Source organism: Chrysoperla carnea, chromosome 1, assembly GCF_905475395.1.
Source record: "Chrysoperla carnea chromosome 1, inChrCarn1.1, whole genome shotgun sequence".
Classification (NCBI taxonomy): domain Eukaryota; kingdom Metazoa; phylum Arthropoda; class Insecta; order Neuroptera; family Chrysopidae; genus Chrysoperla; species Chrysoperla carnea.
In genome coordinates this window covers 17,211,146-17,232,255 of record NC_058337.1, presented here as the reverse complement: position 1 = coordinate 17,232,255, position 21,110 = coordinate 17,211,146, and the positions used below count along the sequence as shown (strand labels likewise).

At 29.5% G+C, this 21,110-nt stretch overlaps 1 protein-coding gene across 1 annotated transcript in view; it reads right to left on the bottom strand.

Moving 5' to 3' along the window:
- Window positions 1-21,110, bottom strand: part of LOC123290870 (protein still life, isoforms C/SIF type 2) — a 92,297-nt gene that overhangs the window by 54,736 nt on the left and 16,451 nt on the right. The window contains exon 3 of the mRNA XM_044871219.1: window positions 18,283-18,414. Coding sequence (XP_044727154.1) covers window positions 18,283-18,414 — 132 coding nt within the window. The remainder of the gene's footprint in view (window positions 1-18,282; window positions 18,415-21,110) is intronic.

Genomic DNA, 21,110 nt, shown 5'->3' with positions numbered 1-21,110 from the left:
GATGTTTAGTTTATTTCAACGAAATAGCTCATACTTTGCAACACTTTTACTTTTAAATCCCAATTATTTTTTAACTTAATATCTTAGTATATATATATATGTGCATCAAAAATATTATTATAAAATAAAGTTCGAAAACAGAAAGTATGAAAACAAGAAAATATTTTCATCTGAAATTGTTATGATATGTAAAACCGTAATTACAGTCGGAGGACCTTTTTTCGGTCCTGTGGAAAACTGTTTAATCTTAGAGGTCCATCGATTGAAATACGATTTTACTTAGCATAACAATTTCAGATGAAAATATTTCTTTGTTTTCATTTAAGAGTGTGATTCTGTAGTTGTCTGGGTTTTAGTTTTCGAACTTTATTTTATTTAAGGTAGTATTATCGGTAATAGACTTTGCATTCAGAATTTAATGAAACTTAGTATCCATTATTATATCATAATTAACCAGTTAAATTGTTCAGAGAACTGAAAATATGAACGGCTGTGATTTCCTATAAGGATCAATGTTAAAATATTTTTAAAATATCTTTTTTTCAGTTCTCTGAAGGCCCCTAAAACTTTAACTGGTTAATTATGATATAATAATGGACAACTATGCCAAGTTTCATTAAATTCTGAATGCAAAGATGTATATGTATATATATGTCTTCTATCTTCCATATACCATGTGTGTTTGTACCATCTAGGCATATACATATATGTAGTATGACAGAATACATCCGTTTAGTAATGCATCTAAGCGAGAGGTATTATATACATGTGTTGTAAGACTACAGATAAAATACGACAGATCTTCTGTTGTATGCATGCAGAGAGTGGGAGTTTTGTTGCATACAAATATTATAAATATTATTAATTGACTAAAGAACTCCCACTCTCCAAGCGTCTTCCAACCAATGTTCAATACATGTATATAATACCTCTCGCTTAGATGCATTACTAAACGGATGTATTCTGTCATACTACAGATATGTATATGCCTAGATGGTACAAACACACATGGTTTATAAAAATGTTATGTTGGTTTGTGTACGCTTCAAAAACTCAAAGAGTTCTGCATCGATTTAGCACAAATTTTTACACGAAATATAACCCACTTAGAGGAGGGGGAAGTGGGGATGAACAATCTTAATCTTCTCATTTATTTTGATACAATCATAATTTACCACAGCCAAGCGTGAAAGGGTACATCTAGTATATATATATATATATATATATATATATAATTGGCATGATAATTTATATAATATTAGAATGGAAAATTGCACTGTCCGAAAAATAGTTGCTGCGTCTAAAAAAACTGCTTAAACAAAATAGAAGTCAGTGTGTGTTTATGAGCTTTCAAAATAGCCTGGACTAATCGCTATCGAAACAGCAGTCAATTTTAAATTGATAAAAATAACTTCTTTCTTTTAAATCACAATTAAAAGAAATTTATTTATAAGAGAAGTTGAGCCTTTAATTATTCGATTGAAAAAATAATAAGTGAAAACAAACAATTGACTGAGTTGATTACTCTATCACATTACCCATACATACATGTCACACATACATAACTGATATCCCCATATAATACATACTATACAATTTATGCCTAATTTGCGCCCTCACGGGTAAACAGTGATGTTTACGAAAAAATGTTTCAAACAAAAGTTGGTTATTTTTTCATAAGATATATTTTGTACATTTAAACTTTTGTTCTATCTCTAATGGTTTACAAGATAAGTCCTACGGACCCAAGACCCAATTGAACAATGTTGCTTATTTACGAACTCGACCGCACTTTTTACGTTCTGAGTACGCTGTAAAAATTTAACAGACAGACGGACAGGAAATGGACTAATTAGGTGATTTTATAAACACCTATACCAAAATTTTATTCATAGCATCAATATTTTTAAGCGTTGCAAACTTGGGACTAAACTTAGTATACCTTGCATATTACATATATGCATGGTATAAAAAATCATAGTAAAAAGTAGAGAAAAATTTGACTCTAATTCATTTATTGTTATTTGACATGTAATACAAATCAACTTATTGAATTATATTGCAATTATATTGCAGATAATGAACAAAAAAATAAAATATAAAAAATTTTATAAAGAACTTTTATGTGTTATGAACGACCTTAAAAAACTCAGCTACGTTTGAATATATCTAATATCTACTATTTTAAACATACATTTTTGTGTCTATGGAGTGATGCAAAAGTCAAAGATTACATGGATAATTTTAGTTTTGTAAACATAGGTAGTCGTTTATTCCGTATACTTTCTTGTTAATGTACATAGATAGAGGTAGGTAGGTACATCACATCATGGTCGTGTAGTAATTTGAGGAAAGTATAAAAGACTTAATTTAGATTGAAGTTGGTGATATCGTTAACTATAAATTGCAATTTTACAAGAGAGGATTTAGGCATAATGTTTTTGTAAACGAATTAAATGCAAATATCGTATAGGGTTCAATGCAGATATGGTATAGGGTATATTATACTGATATTCTATAGAGTGTATTTAAGGAAGCTTGAGATTTAGGATTGTTCACAGAGGCAGACTTATTTTTTTCGCCCCTGCAAAGCACTTTGAAACACTTTTGAATTGTTTTTATTGCATTTTTCTAATAAGGGGTAGTTTTCTCCATTAATTGAAAAAATAAAACATCGGCATAGGGTAGACTTTGAAGAGGATGGTTTGTAGAGCTTAATTACAAAATTTCAAAAAATTCCATGGGTTTTAAGCATTGAATCTTGTGAAAATGTCGAAAAATCGTTTTTTTTTATCGTAATTTATGGTAATTATTAAGTGTTGAAACATTCTGAAAATTATACTTGTAATAATAAATCATGGCACAACTCATTTCCAACATGATTTATCATTCCCCACTCTCACAAAGCCCTTAAAACACTTTTTATTATTTTTTATTGCATTTTTTCAATAAGGTGTAGTTTTCACCCCCTTAGGATAAAAACCGCCCTTCGGCATGATATAGATTTTGAATAAGATGGTAAGTAGAGCTTATTTCCAAAGTTTCAACAAAATCGATTCAGTTACTTGGATTTCGGAGGTTGTATCCTATATTCAGCTTCATTCCCCGTATGATATAAGTTATGGTGGAATAAAGAAAATCACATTATATTTTTCAAGTAAGCTATGAAAGAAACTAAACGTTTCGTCGCCAACCGTACTTCTCACTGTAGTTCAATATTGTGATGCTTATTTGAAAGAATTTTTAGCCTACGATGGGGATATTATAAAATCTCTTTTTTCATCGTTAAACATTATTCATTTAGAGGTAAAACTTCTGCGCAGAAATATAAAAATACTTTTCTAGAAAATGCAAAGTTTCGAGCTAAATTCCTCGTCGAAATATTATCCGATCAATGAATTTAAGTAATATTTTTTCTCACAGAAATGTGGACAGATAATAATTTTTTGATTGAAAGAAAATGGGATATTAACTTGAATTCGAATGAATTTAATTTTTATCAAAAATGTAGCAGGGTTAGCAAAAACTTCACCAGTCTGTTTAAATATTGAATGAAATATTGAACATTGAAATAAATGAAGTGATAAATCTGTAATTCCTGTAAAACTTAAATACTCGTTTTCAACATAAAACAACTTTGTGGTAAATTTTTCTTAGGAGGGTACTAATACTTAATTACCTTTCCCGCTTTGAACATAGGGTGTTGGTTCAATAGTATGGTGTAAAATTAATTATAATTAATGAAAACATCCGGTATAACATGAAACTCGCTTTTTTAAATGAGTTTTTCCTTTTTTATCCTGAATTTGTAATTAACGTTTTTATAGTTTTTTTTTAATGAGAAATAAATTACTTTAACACAATCATAATAACTGTGTAAAAAATTTACGTTATTAAATTACGTAGATGAACATTCTTGTTGCCAGTTTGCTAATCGTACATGTCAATCGAAATAGGAATGGGTGGAGTAATTAGTTAATTAACAATTACAACGTCACCCGAGTATATAATAAATAAACGATTTAAGGTTGATCTACACATTTGAGTGACCGGATGGCAACGTCATATGAATGAGAAAAGACAATCACTGGAATAAATCTAGCGAATTGATTGTGAAAAGAAGTTGCAAACAAAACTTCTGTGTAAGTCATCGTTAGGTTTTCAAAACTAATTACCCTTCTTAGGTTTTTACCCAAAATAGGACTCATCATGTTTTTACATCAGACTGGACCTACTTCTTCGGGTTGCTTTAATAGTAAATTTAGATCCTAAAAGGAAAGGGGCAGAAAACTTAAAATTAGAAATTGATCCACATAAAAAAACAAACACTGTTTATTGAAAACATTTTTTCAATAATCGTTAGGTTTCAGAGGAAATTTGACTTAAAAATATGTTATTATTGCATTTATTTCAAAGAAAACACGCTAGTAACAGAAAAATGCTTTGCTCATGACTTTAACCTACAATTATCGATAAACTTTAAGCGTATTTTCTTTCGTTTAAAGGCAATAATTTTTAATAACATTTCCTCCGAAAGCTAACGATTTTTTAATTTTATGTGTTCTATCACCTTAAGTTCTAAATTGACTAAGAAACTTGGAGAATTAGGTTCAATCTGATATCAGAACACCATAAACTCTTCAAACTCTGCAACTTTTTTTAAAGCTATTTTTTGATTGGTTAATTATAAAACGAGGTATTAGCCATTATATATTAAAATGGTCCACCTGTATTGTATGTATCGAATTATATAACAAGATGTCAGACGGTATGGTCTCCAAACACCTCAAAACATGAGGTTTCCTTGTAAACTCTAAATATACCCTTTTCAAGACAGTTGAATCTTATCTCTAAAAGAGAAAAATTTGATCAGGGGTCCTTAAACAACGAAATGTTGAGGAAATTCCAAAATTATTTTTTGCATGATTACTATACTTTAACATACTTTCTGTATGGTAAAGTAAAATTTATTCTCTTCTTTTAAGAGCGTAACACGTCTTTACTTTTAAAGAGATGGCGAAAAGCGAAAATTAAAAGAACATATATCAGCATAATAATTTAAAACAATTTAAAATACAATTAGCATTGCGAAGTAAAAGTTATTAGTTAATTTAATGTTTTTCATAAGTAATATTCTTATTAGTGAAATCATCGCATGTAAGGAAATAAGACTAAGGATGTTTTACTTGGTTTATAGTCAGATTATATTTTTAATACCACAGAGTTTACATACATTTTTTTTTTTTTTTAAATTGACCAATGCGAAATTTTCGCATAATTATTCTTTTAATATGTACTTTCTCCGTTGATCACCCTTTCTCCTCGACTTTTCTTTGTTTTACTTCACTTCTTTACCTCCAGATAGATAAAGTATCACAACTGCCTTTGGTTTAAATTTTATTTATTTGATTAACATAGCTCATTGTGTAGCGGCGAAAGTATTCTTCAGGATGACGTCACATTCGTTTAAATTGTTGAAAAACCCCTATCATTAATTCTTTGATTTGGTTTCTCTGTATGTACACAACATTTTCTTTCATTTATTTGATGTATTGAGTTTAAAAGGCATTAGTTTTAATTGTTTGGATATAGTAATCTACAGGGTGAATCGTGAGAAATGCGCCAAACTCCAGATGTGTCTTCTACACGTGAAAACAAGGTAAAAAACACAAATGTTGTTTTCCGATTCTCATTTAATTTCAAGTTAGAGCGTAATTGATAAAAACAAGTGAAAACAAACAATTGACCGAGTTAACTGTTGAAATACCATGTAAAGACAGAGTTGATTATGCAATCTTTTTATTTTTTTACGTCATATAAGTAAAGAAAGATAGCCAAACATACATACATACATACATGTCACACACTTAACTGATATTCCCATATAATACATACTACATAATTTGCGCCTAGTTATTGCTCTCACGAGCAAACAGTGATGTTTACGAAAAAATGTTTCAAACAAAATTTGTTTTTTTTTTTATAAGGAACATTTTTTAAGTAAACTTTTGTTCTACCTCTAACGGTTTATGAAATGGGTTCTACAGACCCAGGCCCCACTTGACCTATGTTGCTCATTTACGAATTCGACCTCACTTTTTATTTACTGAGCACGCTGTAAAAACTTCAGCTTGATATTTTTTGTTTTGAGTTATCATGTTGACAGACATACGGACAGACAGTCGAAAATGGACTAATTAATAAGGTGATTTTATGAACAGCTATACAAAAATTTTGTTCGTAGCGTCAATATTTTTAAGCGTTAACTTGGTATACCTTGATATATTTCATATCTACATATGGTATAAAAAAATCCGATACGTAAAGAACCCGTGAAGCGGACATGCGTTGAAATTCGTTGAAGCAAGAGGTGCAATTAAAAATCTTGACTCCTCCCACCATGAGGGCAAATATTCCATAATTCAAAAAAAAAGTTTTGCCAACGGATCTTCCAAGTCAGATATTGAAGAAACTAATACAAATTTGGCCAAACAACCTTAGAGCAAGTTTGTAAAATAAAATATTAAACTTTCTTAAGAATATTCTATACTATTAATATATAACTATAAAACTATAAATTTGCTCTAAGGGTTTTTGGCCTTTGTACTAGGTTCTACAGATCTAACTTGGAAAATCATGGCAAAACTTTTCTTTGTATTATGGAAATCTTTGTCTCACGATGGGAGTAGTCAATTTTCAATTGCACCTGTATTTTATTAAAGGACATTTTGTATAGTACAACTTGTTATTAATTTCTTTCAACGAATCTGTGACGAGTTTCGTAGCTCCATTCCTGGAATTTGGTGCATTCCTCACAACTCACCCTGTATTATAATTTTAAATAAAATTGCTATAACAAAAACAAAAACTAAAATTGCTATTATAAAAACAATTATCTTTGTCAGTACTAAAATTTTATTGTTTTCGTGTGTTTTTTTTTTTAGAGTTGTACGTACAGAATGATATTAAAATAAACAATACTTGACCCAAATTTTATTAAATAATGTTAAACAAAATATGTATAAAAAAATATAAAAAACAATGCTTTCGAGTCTTGACTAGCCCAGTAATGGATTTAGGTCAAGTGTAGTTAAAGGTTCGTATCAAAATGGCACTGTAACCTCGTTTTGAAATATGGATATTGATAATATTAAAATAATATTGTTTGGAAAGTCCGTTGAAAAATAAGTAAAAATATTATCGTGCACGATCACTTTGCAAATATCGATTTAATTTACCAATCATAAGTAGACTTTTAGGAGCGCCCTTTTCAAATGAGTTGAAATTCAGTATGTAAACCGTTTTAACGCTTTACACTTCAGTACAGCCCCTACAAAGGGAGTAAGAAGATTAAAAATTTGTATGTCGGTTGAATTACTGTCAAGAAAATGTTTCTGAGGGTATTGAATTTTCAAAGTGGCTTTATATAACACCCTACAGAATATCCAACATTCTGGACGTGGTTTGTATAACATTTTCTTTATCTCCTGGCCGAAAGGTCACTCTAACAATCGTATAAATAACGATTTAAGTTTGTATAGTTGTATAGTAAACTCCATACAAAGTAATTTAAGAAAATATCACATTTGCTGTGATAATAATGCTACAATGGATTGTTCAATTATAAAATTAGTTTAAAAAACATTCCAAGGTTCATGTTCTCGCTTGCGGTATATTGCGACTACTTTATTTAAATCGAGGTACCTGTTGTTCAAATAATAGTTCACAAGATAATTTTTTACTCGACTGCCAAGGAGTGGTTATGTTTCCCGGTGTATCATGTAGGTATGCATGTATATTTGTTAATTTCTTTATTACCATGTCTCTCCCAAACGGTTCGTTGAATTTCGACAGTTTAGATAATGTTATATTCGTCTTAAATACCCAAGTGTTCTTAGACAAGTTTTTGGAAAAAAAAACTAAAATGGCGAATTTTTGATACGAAACAGTAATACGTTAATATAAAAAACAAAACTAAAACTATCGAGTAGAGTATCAAAATAGAAGTAATTAAAAAGGGGATTACAAAAATATATAAGTTTTATGTTTAAGTTTAATAATGAATGGGTTTTAAACGTTTAAATATAGTATAAAAGAGGGTTTTTTTAAGTGCCGGGACACTATAAAGTCTGAAATAAAATTCATAATTAGAAAAATAAAGAACCCGACTGCGTCAAGTCAAAACTGAAAAGATAGAAACAAATCTAGTAGTTTACAAAGCAACTTTAACGGTAGGATCCCGTTAATATCTAGACCGGCTCATATCTTCAAAAGAATGAGCTCGGATAGTTAAAGTTGCTATTGTAACTACTGGACTGGTTTCTTTCTTTTCAGTTTTGATTTAACTCAGTCGGTTATTTTGAATTTTTTATTTAACAATAAATTATAATAAATTTATAATAAATCAATATTTTAGATATTTTTATTTTTAAAGTATGGATTTATTATTATTAAAAAAAAATTCTTAAAAATAAAAAAGATTTGGACAACCGGGAAACAAGGTTTTGGATTCAAGCTTTTTAAATTTTAATAATCGATGAACAGTAAATCTAACCTAACGTACTGAATACTTCCTTTATTAGTGGTTGTTCCTGTTTATATTTATTTATTTTATATTTATTTTGAAATATTTTGCGGACATATCATAGAAATGTAAAATATAGAAAACTTTTTGTACATGCAAGGTAGAAAAATAAGTTCAAAATTCACTTTTCATAAATAAATTTATTACTTGTTTTAATATGTTAAAAAAATTGTAAATTTATGCGAATAAATTTAACCATACCATCCTTTACTGTGGTATCAGTGAGTTATATTATGTAAAGAAAAATTATGAATTTATTAATAATACATAACTTTATGCTAAAATCAAAATAAATATTTTATTTAACTTTCACACCAATTCTGTTTATTTATGGTAAAATTATTATTGCACTAAATTTAAAGAAATCTATGCAAAATTTTTTTGATAAATTTAATTTTAATATAGACTTATGCTTATTTTAATCAAATATAAAGGAAATAACCTTTCTAGGTAAAATCAAACTATATCCTTTACTGGACTTTCCTTGTTTACATTCTACTATCGATTACCTATACTGGTGGATGCTTATTGATGGACTACTGGTATAGGCCAACAAGTCGAATATTTGACAAGCCTGCCACAACACAGCTGCAGGCGTTGTTAATTGGAACTATGTTCCTTATCGCACGATATTTATTTACTGGTTGAGAGTTAAAACCAAGAGAAAGTGCAACAGACACAATAAAGTATCACTGCTGTCCCCTCAGCCTCTCCCTAGAAAATCCCATTTTCCTGTATTTGGAAAGGTGTTCCCTAGGGTGTGGGCCTTGTAAGCTACAGGGTTAATTGTTAAGAGTAATTAGGGCTTACAAAGCTTCCTTGTTTTGAATTTATTTATACAGAGATTTATAAAATACAATATATATTATTCGTTTAGTTTGTTGAGGATTTCGAAACCAAGATTGTGGATGCAGGTGCGTCCCTACAAGTTCCCAAATGTACAACAATCTTTAATTAAATTTAAAAAAATAAGTAACTTATAAAAGTTAAGTAACTTTCAATACTATTTTCTTAATTTGAGCTTAGTATAAGTCAATTAAAATTCTACCAGTAGGTAACTTCAAAAAATAATCAACAAAGAAATCAAATTTTAATTCAAAGCTGTTCCTTATAAAATAAGCATCTAGAAATACAAGAGCATTAATAGCATTATCTAATAGGCGGTTTCTTATTTTAGTGACAATGTTTTTCGATAACGAGAAAACACGATCATTATCCATCGATGTTGGCTTAATAGTCACTACAGCTTTGTACAGTTTTCTAGACTACGCCCAGTAAATTTAAATGACCGAAATTATTTTTTTATTAATTTTTTAGTTATGTGAGTCTTACTGGTTTTGTCTGTAGTCCAGCTGTCTGAATGACCCTTTTAGCTTAAGTTCAAATAATTGTTTGTGGAGTTTAAAGTCCTCTTTATTATTTTGGTTTGTGATGTCGAAAACTTCGATTGAACTAGATTTTGAGTTATTGTATAACCTAGTATCTACGCGTTATATGCGTGTTTGTTTTTAGTTATCTAGCGGCCGGAATAAATTTCTTGAGCAGAAACTCTAATATGAATTCTTGGATTTATTTTAGTTTAAGTATTTAACTGCATAGGGAAGTTGGCGATATAATATCGTCATTTACATGGTATTTCTTAAAAAAAAAGGGATAATAGAATTATGCATTACATAATAAATATTTCCAAACTGATAAAATCAAGCAATGCTTCAGTGGCACATTTAACTATCCACAGTTTTGAAATGACATGTTCTAAAAATAATCAGTCTAGAAACAATAAATTATTTTGTGAAAATTCAAGAAGATTTATGTGATGGTATGATTAAGACAACTCTTCCTTATAATTTGTTTTATTTTTCAATGCTTCTTCTCTTGTATATAGTCTAATTTTTAATTTATATTTTATCCAATTTTTAAACTATTTCTACTCGTTTTTATTGCAAGTAGCAAGTGATGAAAAATTGCCAAAGAAAATTTTGAACCAGAAAAGCGAGCCGTTTCGTGCCAATTCTTTTTAAATCGATTTTAAGTAAATAAATAGAAGGTGTATTTATTTTAAATTGACATTTTTGCTTTTTTCAAAAAAATTCTCTTGAATAAATGTTTTAATAAGAAAGAAAACAAACGAAATCGACACTATAACAATCATGCCAACGTAGTTAAAAAAAGCTAAAAAGTAGTATTACCAACTTTCAAATAGCATTTTTTTTTATAATTTACGGTACATATATACATGGTTTCCTTTTGTGTTTGTACAATTGGGCACTTTGCCAAAAAAAAAATCATGAAATTCATCAGAGTTATAAAAATAGAATTACTACTTTACTACGCTTTTTTGGAAAGTTGAAAGAAAGAAAAGTATGAGAGAAGGATAAATAATGATAAAAAAAAATATCACCTAACTTTCACATTTCGTAAAAAATATATTTTAGTATCAAGAAGGTATAAGACAAGATTATCTTTCTTACATTAATTTATCATTTGCTTAATGTCAAATTTTTCGTCATAAACAATTAAATTTTCTGTTTTTCTAACATGAACATAACATTAAATGAATTATAGAACATAATTTATTGATTTATAGTATTGTTTTTCTTGATAAATTGTCTTCGTAAATTACTTTTTGCTCGTTTTTTACAAAAAAATTATTCTCCTTAATTTTTCCTTAAATTTTATGGATCGTTGTTATACCTTGTATATATGTAACATATATCAAGGTATACTAAGTTAAGTCGCAAGTTTGTAACGCCTAAAAATATTGATGCTGCGAACAAAATTTTGGTATAGGCGTTCATAAAATCACTTAATTAGTCCATTTTCGGTTGTCTGTCCGTCTGCTCGTCTGTCCGTCTGTCTGTGGATACGATAACTCAAAAACGAAATGCGATATCAAGCTTAAATTTTTATAGCCTGCTCATAACGTAAAAATTGAGGCTATGAGGAACATAGGTCAATTGGGTCTGTGGTCCGTGGGACCCATCTTGTAAACCGTTAGCGATAGAACAGAAGTTTAAAATTAAAAAATATTCATTATAAAAAATTCAACAACTTTTGTTTAAAACATTTTTTCGTAAACTTCACTGTTTATCCGTGAGGCGAAATTAGGATTTGGAAAACTAAATGATAATTGTGTTGGTTGTTTAAACTGTACTAATTTATAAAAAAAATGCAAGCACTGATTTTCAACATTTTGTGTACAAGGTATTTCAATAATTAACTCAGTCAATTGTTTGTTTTTACTTGTTTTTTATTAACATGTTAGACATAATAAAAGTATACTCGTACTATATTATTTTACACGGTGGTCAGTTTTAACGCTCTACCCCATTTTCTATTTTAGAATGTGGAATTTTGAAAAAATGAAAAATACGTACCTGATCATTTTTAATCTTTTTTATTGTAAGGGAACTTTCCCATTTTAAATTTTCAAAAAATCAAATTTACACATTCGTCTGTGTTAATAACTTTATCAAATCAATGACCTTGAAACTAGAATTTCAGGTCAAAGTCATGAACACAGATGAATGTCCTCTATTGCCTTTGGCAACTTTTGGCTAAAGCAGAATAGCTAGCAAGTTTTCTTTTGATTGAATGCAATATTAATGAAATTTTTTTCCGAAATGCAAAATTAATGACATATTTGAAAGGCTAACGAATTTTGAAAAAATGTTTTAAAAAAATATTCGTTTTTTTTATGAAGAAAAGTTGCTCATACATTTATTTTAATGCTGACGACTAATTGACGTCTTCAAATCCACTTTCTGAGGCAATTGGTTATTTGTGTAACCAAAATAATATATACGAGATGATAAACATGGATTTCTTTGATCTTGCATACGATCAATAAGAAATAAGAATGACAAGGTCTTTTACAAGATCAATTAAAGTGTCTCGGTTTATCTAGATTCAGAATATTCTACTATAAGAAAGAGGTTAAATGTTAGAAAGAGGTATTATTATTTATTATAAACAACAAGTTTCCGTTTTAAAGAGGTATTAGTAAGCACTTATTGTAGTAGAGTTGTTAATCATTGTTAAGCACTTGACAACAACAATGTGTATATAATAATGGTAAGGTCGTAGAATAGGTAAGTACATAATCAACAATCATCTATCTCATTTGATATTTAGTGATGTACCTCTGAAATTTCGATAGATTAGGTCTACGGGTTGAGTATATTTCGGCGAATCATTTTAATACTAACATAAATTTCAGAGGCTATATCTATATGGGTCGCTTTCGTTATACATCGCTTTCCGGGAAAAATTATTCAGAAAAATTTTCCATTGCACGGTGAGTTTAAAAATGATGAAACTTTATCGAGGGTAATATTTAGTAAGAAGACTGTTGGAAAACCTATGTACATATAAAAATTGTCTGTAGAGTAAAAAGTTGTTCAATGTCAGGTTGTCAAACTTTGATTTTTAACCGTATCAAAGTGGGTTGCCAAAGATTTCCCGGGACCTAAAGTCGCTTTTTTGGTCCGGTTTAAGGCACTGCCATGGTAGAATAGGAGAGAAAAGTGACCTTTTAGTTAATTGAAGATATTAAATAGTTTATTGACGTTATTGTCTCATAAACAATGAGTGAAACACATAGTATTCTGCGGCTTCATATTAAAAAAAAATCCAGAACTAATCGTGTATAAGTATATCTAGAGTCCTTGCCCAAATTGCCCAATAAAAAAGCTCAAAATTCCCAAATTTTTGAAAAATGTCCCAAATGTTAATTCTGCAATTTCTGCTAGATAAGTAAATAAAATTTTTGATTTTTTGATATTTTGTAGATATGTAGTCATACTTCGACCTGAGGGGGTTCATTTTGGTCTCTTACCTCCTCAATTGAGATATAGACCCCTTTCTATTACAAATTCGAAAAAAATTTTGTAAATAGTACATAAAAGTAATTTCTTTTCATATTATTATTATACCCCCCTTCCCGTCGTTTTCGAGAAAAACATTTCTCAATTTCGAAACTTCAATTGCTTATAACTAGAGAACGGGTAAAGATTCATTGTCGGGTAAAAATTTTTGTGCATCTTTTTTTGAATTTTTGTTTTTGATAACATTAAGAACCCATACAGAGTGTGTATCTCAAAAAAGCTAATCTCATTTTTTTGGTCGATTGAGCGACTGAACTAAAAGAAAAGTATGTTTTGCTATAGAGGTATGCTCTAGCCTGACTGCAATTTAATGGTTGGTAATAATATATACCCATTATGTCAATCAGTCAGGGTTCAATGTCAATTATTTTGCTGTATATCATTCTCTTCTATTATATTTGTGGTAGTTTAATTATCAAGTGTTCTCTTTGAAAGTACTTGAAATAAACTTAACCATCAAGTGCTTGTCGATCTTGGAATACGTATAAATAGCTCATTACTAATTTGTTTACAAAACAATTGAAAAGGTATTTATTTTTACTTGTTGATTTCATTTTTGTTTCAAGTTCTATTGTAAATGTTTAAATAAATTTAAGTAAAATTTTGTAATGCTATATTCGCACCGTGCGTGAGTTTTATTGGAGGTGTATCCATGGTAACGATACACTACTTTAATTATAGAATTGTATGGATGCCTCCTGAAGAGGTGAATGTGAGTTTTTCGACAGCCTGTACATTATAAATGAAAGTGCTTGTTTTTTTAATTAGTAATGGATTGGGATATAATTGAATAGAGATGAAGTTCATGGCTTGGAATAACATTTCATAACATTTAGGGGTAGATATAGTAGTTTTTCGCTATCACATAAAAACATATTATTTTGCACTCGGGATTTTGATGAAATTTTCCATTCGATATTTAAACGGATGTTTGTATCGGGTATTTATAAGGTAGTTTCCGTATTTTCATCGGTTAAGTTTACATTTCTTTTTTACTTGGTAATTTAAAGAGGGAATTTGAAAACATAGTCCAATGGTGACACCATCTTTCAAATAAATATATAATTTAAGTTCGGATATCAGTTAACCGCCATTTATCACCAGTAAACATTTACAATCAATACATTCATGACTATAAAGTTTTAGTTTATTATTAAAAACTATACAGACTGTTGTAATACAGGAGCCCGGGAAAATAATTTCTTCTAGGAAGTTTATTTTCTTTCTGTTTTTTACTTTATTATATTATAAATATAATAAAGTATTGTGATCGAAAAAAAAAATCGATATCGAGGTTTCAACGGAAATACGCGTTTTGAGGGTCCCTGATTCCAAAAAAGTGGTTTTTAAAAAATGTTGCGCCCGTCGGTATGTCGGTGTGTCTGTTACTAAGCTGGAGCCTTCAATATTCAACCGATTTTTCTCAAACTAGGTACATAGGTTCCGTTTGGTCATAATTCCAGACGATTTTTCCATTTTTTCTTTAGGCCTTTTTTTAAGGGTATTTCCCTCTAGGCCAAAACAGGATTTTTGGTGTTTTCTCAAAAATGGCTCTAACGATTTCGATTAAACTTGACACAAGGCTAGACCTTAAGGTGTTCCTAGGATTGGTATAGGCTTCTTATTCAGGAAAATTCGAGACGGTCCACACCCTTGGTAAAACTTTTTTTTGGGCTTTTCCCCAAAATGGCTCCAACGATTTCAATTAAACTTGGCACAAGGCTTGACCTTAAGGTGTTCCTAGGATTGATATAAGCCACATATCCGGGAAAATTCGAGAAGGCGCACACCCCTTTCCAAATACTGGAAAACGGAATTTTCTAGGGAGAGGCTGAGGGAATAGCAATGAAACTTCGTATCAGGGTTTATATCGACAAGGTCCTAAGTTTGGTATAACTCCTTTCTGGAACCCCTCCCCGTCCGTTTCGTTTTCAAGTTTCGTCCAGCTTTGCTAAACAAAACTACCGCATAGTATTGTTTTCAGTGCATTTTTGAGTTGTTTTTTACAATTAAAGATACGGAAAATTTTATAACAAATTAAGATAGTACAATTAGTATATTACACACCACGGGAGCATGCAAAGAATGTCCCAGATGTTCATTGTCATTGACAAATTTCTGATTTGACTAAACTATTTCCCGTCTCGCCAATGATATACTTCCATAAGGCACTGAAAACAATACTAAGCGAGAAATCCGTTAGGTACTCAAATATAATAATAAACTTTTGTGTAAGTTATTTGCAACTTTTTTTAAAGCATAACTTGTCAAATCTTAACCTGACTAATATTAGTTTAAAAAGTAAAATACGACCTCTAAAGAAAACAAAATATACACACAAACACACCTTCAGAAGCATTATTTATTATAATCTTAGAAGAAAACAATTTGTCATTTTGAGAACGGTTGACATACAAACATTTTTCTAAATTTAATCTAATAGATTTAACCGGCTCAGAGAAAAAATATAGGTAATACTTCTTGTTTTCAAAAAAAAATAAAATAAAAAGACAAACAACACAGGATAATATTATAGTAGCTATTTTTAGAATATTTCATGTATAAAGGTACAATATGGACTAATATGATAAAGTTCTTTCAAAATTAGATACATACTGACTTTTGTAAATTGAGTTTTAGTACAGTAAAAGATGTTACAAAAATCGGCTAATGAAGGAAAATGAAAGAAACCGCTCGCATTTTGCTTAAACCCAATGGATTGTGTTTCTTAGGTGCTAAATATCATTAGTAACGCATGAATTAGTGGTGCAAATGTTTCTATTTGTTAATAAACAATTTCATTTTTAATTCAATGAAACAACCATGTAAAAGTTCACTTAAAAAAATTAGTAATTAGGCAACTTGTATGACGTAAATGTTAAGTGTTTGTCAAACAATAGAAAACTTTTATGCATGTATAACGTGTATGTAATTCAAGTTGCCTAATTATTAATTTTGTAAATCAACTTTAACATTTACCTTTCCATTGAATTCACAAAATAGAAACATTTGCGACACTAACTCATGCGTGACTAATGATATTTGACACCTAAAAAACACAATCCATGAGGCCTAAGAAAAATGCGAGCGGTTGCTTTCATTTTCCTTTATTTGTAACTTCTTTAACTGTACTATTTGATGATGTAGATGATACACCTTTTATGAAGTAAAAATAAAGAGTACGATAAATGAAAACCACTTTTTTGTGTTCGGTTATAGATAGTCAATATCATCTTTCGACATTTGTAAATTTCCGGTCACTTTTTTAGGGTTTCGTATCTAAAAGGTAGCCAATGGAACCTCCTTACTAAGATTCCGCTGTCCACCAATCCATGTTAGCTGGCTATATCTCATAAACTACAATGGTTACGACATTCAGAATTTCGACAGAGTATGTAATGAATTGTATTATTGCATTATTGCCGCTATATAACAACAAATAATGGTAAATTCCAAAATGACAGTAATGCAAATTATTATAAAAGTGCAGTTATTATTAATGGGGTTACAACGTGGTGACGACTGTAAAACCTGCTTTTCGACAGAATTTATCCAATTTTTTTTCACACAGGCTAAGAATAGGGCTTAAAATTAAATCTCAAAGTTTCAGTCTTAATTCTCAATAATGAACAATTTACGTTAAAAAGACGAACTTTGGCAATAATTAGCTGGCGTATTAAACGATGATAGGTTTTGTAACTTTGAGATTTAATAGTAAGACCTATTCTTAGTCTGTAAAAAAAAAATTGGTGGTGAAATTCTATCGAAAAGTAGGTTTTACTACTGTAAACTACTGTCACGCTGGAATTTCTTTAAAGTGAAAATAGGTGAAAATAGTTATTATTAAATTGCACCATTTTTATTTCTTAGGGTCATTTTTTCAATAACTTTGCAAGATTAAATGTTTTTTTACAAGGTTTCGGGCAAGAGTTTTAAGGTTTCTAGAGGATGAAATAATTGAGATTGAGGACATCTTTTTTTTTTTTAAATAGATCACCGCATTTTTTCTTGATATTTGTTTTTTATGAGAAAGAAAATTTTCCATTCTAGGACTTAAATTAATTTTTTAAGCTAATGGTTATCTGCAAGGGACACTTAGGCCATAAGGCCCATTCTCACACCACACTTTTTGTTGATTATATAAGCTCCCCATTTAATTTGAGTTCCCCAATTAATCTAAGTGCATCAGCTCCATGCATATACCATGTACTACACCAGCAAAACACAGTTATTTAAATTTATTTTTGTAGTAACGATGTGAATCGAATCCTCTACCCTAAGCATACCAGCAGGTACGCCTTTACGCAACTAAATTACTTTCATAACTAAATTTAAAAAAAAAATTTGATCCAAAGTACAAAGGATTTGTTTACATTACAATGCATATTAATTGAAATAGATTAAAAGTTATTTTCATCAACTGCGAAAGGAAACAATCAAAAACACAGATAGAATCAATAAAATATAGAAGGTAGAAACTTGTGTAAGAAACTGATTATAATTTAAGGTATTATGTAATTTTTTATTAATAATAATTAATAATAATAATAATAATAATAATAATAAGGCATGAACGTAAGTATACATAAAAAATAGTTATCATTTCTGTAGACTAATTGGCTATTATTAAAAAAGGATAATGTTTTACTGTGTATATTGATGAGTAAGTATGAACCATTAGACTGCTTTAGTGTTTGTTCGAAACTAAGCAAATGGCAGACTTTTCATTATTTAAACATTAAAAATTAACAAGGAGCAAAAAAATAAATAAAAACAATAAAAGTAGTAATAATATAAATTTAATTCACTTACAGATTCAATAGCTTTCTCCAGTCGGAAAATTTCTTCTTGTAATAGATGTAAAGTTCCAGTTTTTCCACGATGTCGTGCAAATGCTGCTGCACAAGCACTATGTATACTATTCACCCAATTTTCCAATTCAACCTTTAAATAAAATATAATCGTTAATTATGCTGGATTTCAGATAATAAACAAGAAAAGTTTGGATATAAATACAATAGATAAAATTTATTATATTATATTTTAGGATATTTTTTTACAAATTAGGCAAACGATTTAAAAAAAGGGTACATAGGTAAGGATAACGTGGGAAAGTCTAAAGAGAGCAAAAACTTTTTTTTTCTCCAATTGTAAGAATAAAATTGAACATTATAAAATACAGAGATTATTTCGTTAGATTATAAAATTATAAACTGATAGGATGGATATATAAAATTGAAATTAACAGCTGAAAATAAATAAATATTTCAATATTCGTATCCATACTTCATATTACTAATTAATTCGTAGAAAATAGAATTAGGACAATAAAAGAATTAATTTGAATAAATTGAACGTATCGTAATTTATTTAAGACTTCTTCATAGTAATAAGTTGCTAAGGAAGTCATAAATATGACGAAACGTTCAATTGATTCAAATCAATTCCTTTATTCTTCTAATTCTATATTTACTACGATTATTATCTTCAACTGCGTACCATATCAGGTACGCATGTGAAGTAAGGAACATGTACGCATCGAAGGGTTAGAATTATTAAATATTCTGATTGAATTTTTGTTAGCATGTTACTAGTCTATAGAGTGTCGTAGCTCGCCTTGAAAGGGCCCTGTATCAAAATTAGTTAGGGGGCCCAAATTAAGGATAAGAAACAAAACAAAAAGAAAACAAAAATGCTTGCAGTAAATTAAAATAAATATATATTGATTATAAGTTATCACTCCCTCTTAAACATTGAGCTCAATTCAAATTAAATATACACTTTTTTTGTCATTTTTTCGGAAAATTGATTTATTAAATCATCTATAGCGGAGGACAATTTCAGTTTTTCTAAAATTTCTGCCTCTATAGACAATAGTAACAAGTCTGATAGCCGTTCCTGTCCCATCGAAAGACTTAGGTATTTTTTTATCAGTTTTAAGTTTGAAAAACATTTTTCAGCTGTTGCGGTTGTAACTGGAAGGGCCAATAATAGAAAGCATGCAGCTATCTCCGGAAAACTTGAAAAGTTATAGAATTTTATCAGCCATAATTCCATGAGGTCCTTAATGGAATACATTTTTTGAATTTCAGATTTTAAGCATGTTTTCAGAGAAATTAATTGTTCATAAAGATTAACTGAGATGTCTACTGTATTTAACCAACAGTTTTCCGGAAGTCTTTTTGACTTTTGTCATTTGCGAATGAAAATTCTGTAGGTACGTTTGGCAGTTTTTTAACCATGTTTTTTTTTCGGGAAGCACGAGATTAACGAGATTGACATTGTGGATAACATTTTACTTATTTTTGCTTGCACACGTTAGGGGCCTCTGGAGCCCGGGGGCCTCGTATTACTGATACGGCTGATACGTCGGTAGCTACACCCCTGAGTCTATGATAAAACTTTCCAATGCAAACGTTGTTTCTCGTAAGATTTTGAATACATTGGTTTTGTTTTATTAATCTTAAATCTTTTTATTTAAAAATTTTCTTATACAAGTATGAAATGGAGGTTTTTTGATATTTTTAGAAAATTATATATAATTTTCTTGTACGCAGTTTTTCCTAAATTAATAAAACTATTTTAAAGGGAAACAAGAAGTTAAATAATAAGAGGAAATATTAAAAGAAGACTATAGTGAGTGCCATAAATGCTTTTCAAAGGATGATTTTGCGGAATCAGTTGCGAGATTCAATAGTAGCTGGTTTATCCACAAAACATTTAGACTTTACATACTCCCACAATTAAAAGCCACCGGTCCGAGACAAGAGATAAATTGCTCACCGAAACGACTACGCAGTAAATCCATTGTTTCACTGAAATTATGACGCTTTGGAAGATCAGCCGGCTTCAAATCTTTGACTAGCTGTATTTTATACGCTTTCAAATCAAGATCTTTGCGTAAAATCGTCCAAGTAGTGCCATAAGATAGGCAAAGTTGTTGAGAACGGCGCCGAATATATTTTTCCGGGTCAATGGCAAAACTCATTTATAGCCGCAATATTCTATATAGTTCGGGCTACACGTGGTCTAATCGGTCGAGTATTATTCAATAATGTAAAATTATTCTTGAGTTTGCCGATGGTATGCCGAATAGTGCGTTCGATAGGACGATTATGTACACTATAAATTGGCTTGAGCGCTCGATAAACACTTTTCACTGAGCGTCCATTTTCGTAATATAATAGTACGATTTATAAACGTTGTTGAGGCGAAGTTTTTCCATGATGAAATGTCAATGAAAACTGAATAATATTATTTATTTAGTTTGACATTAGTGAATAAAAACCCTATTGGAAATATTACCTCCATTTTGATCACTTGTATATAATAAGATGAAATATGTTTGCACTAGATTAAATCATTGAATTAATGTTAATTTGAAACTTTAGAACGTTTTAAGCGAATAATTTAATATTTTTTTTAGAAAATTACTTTTACCAAATATCTATCTATAGTTATAACACATAAAATATAGTCTATCCTTTTGGCGGTAATACTAATAAATTTTTCCTTTGAAAGTATTCGAAAAAAATAATGAAAAAAAAATCATATATATTCGTTTTGTTTTACAATGTTCGTTTTATAAAATTTCTCTCCATTAAAACCACTAAATGCGGAATGTGTGGTATACCCCATTT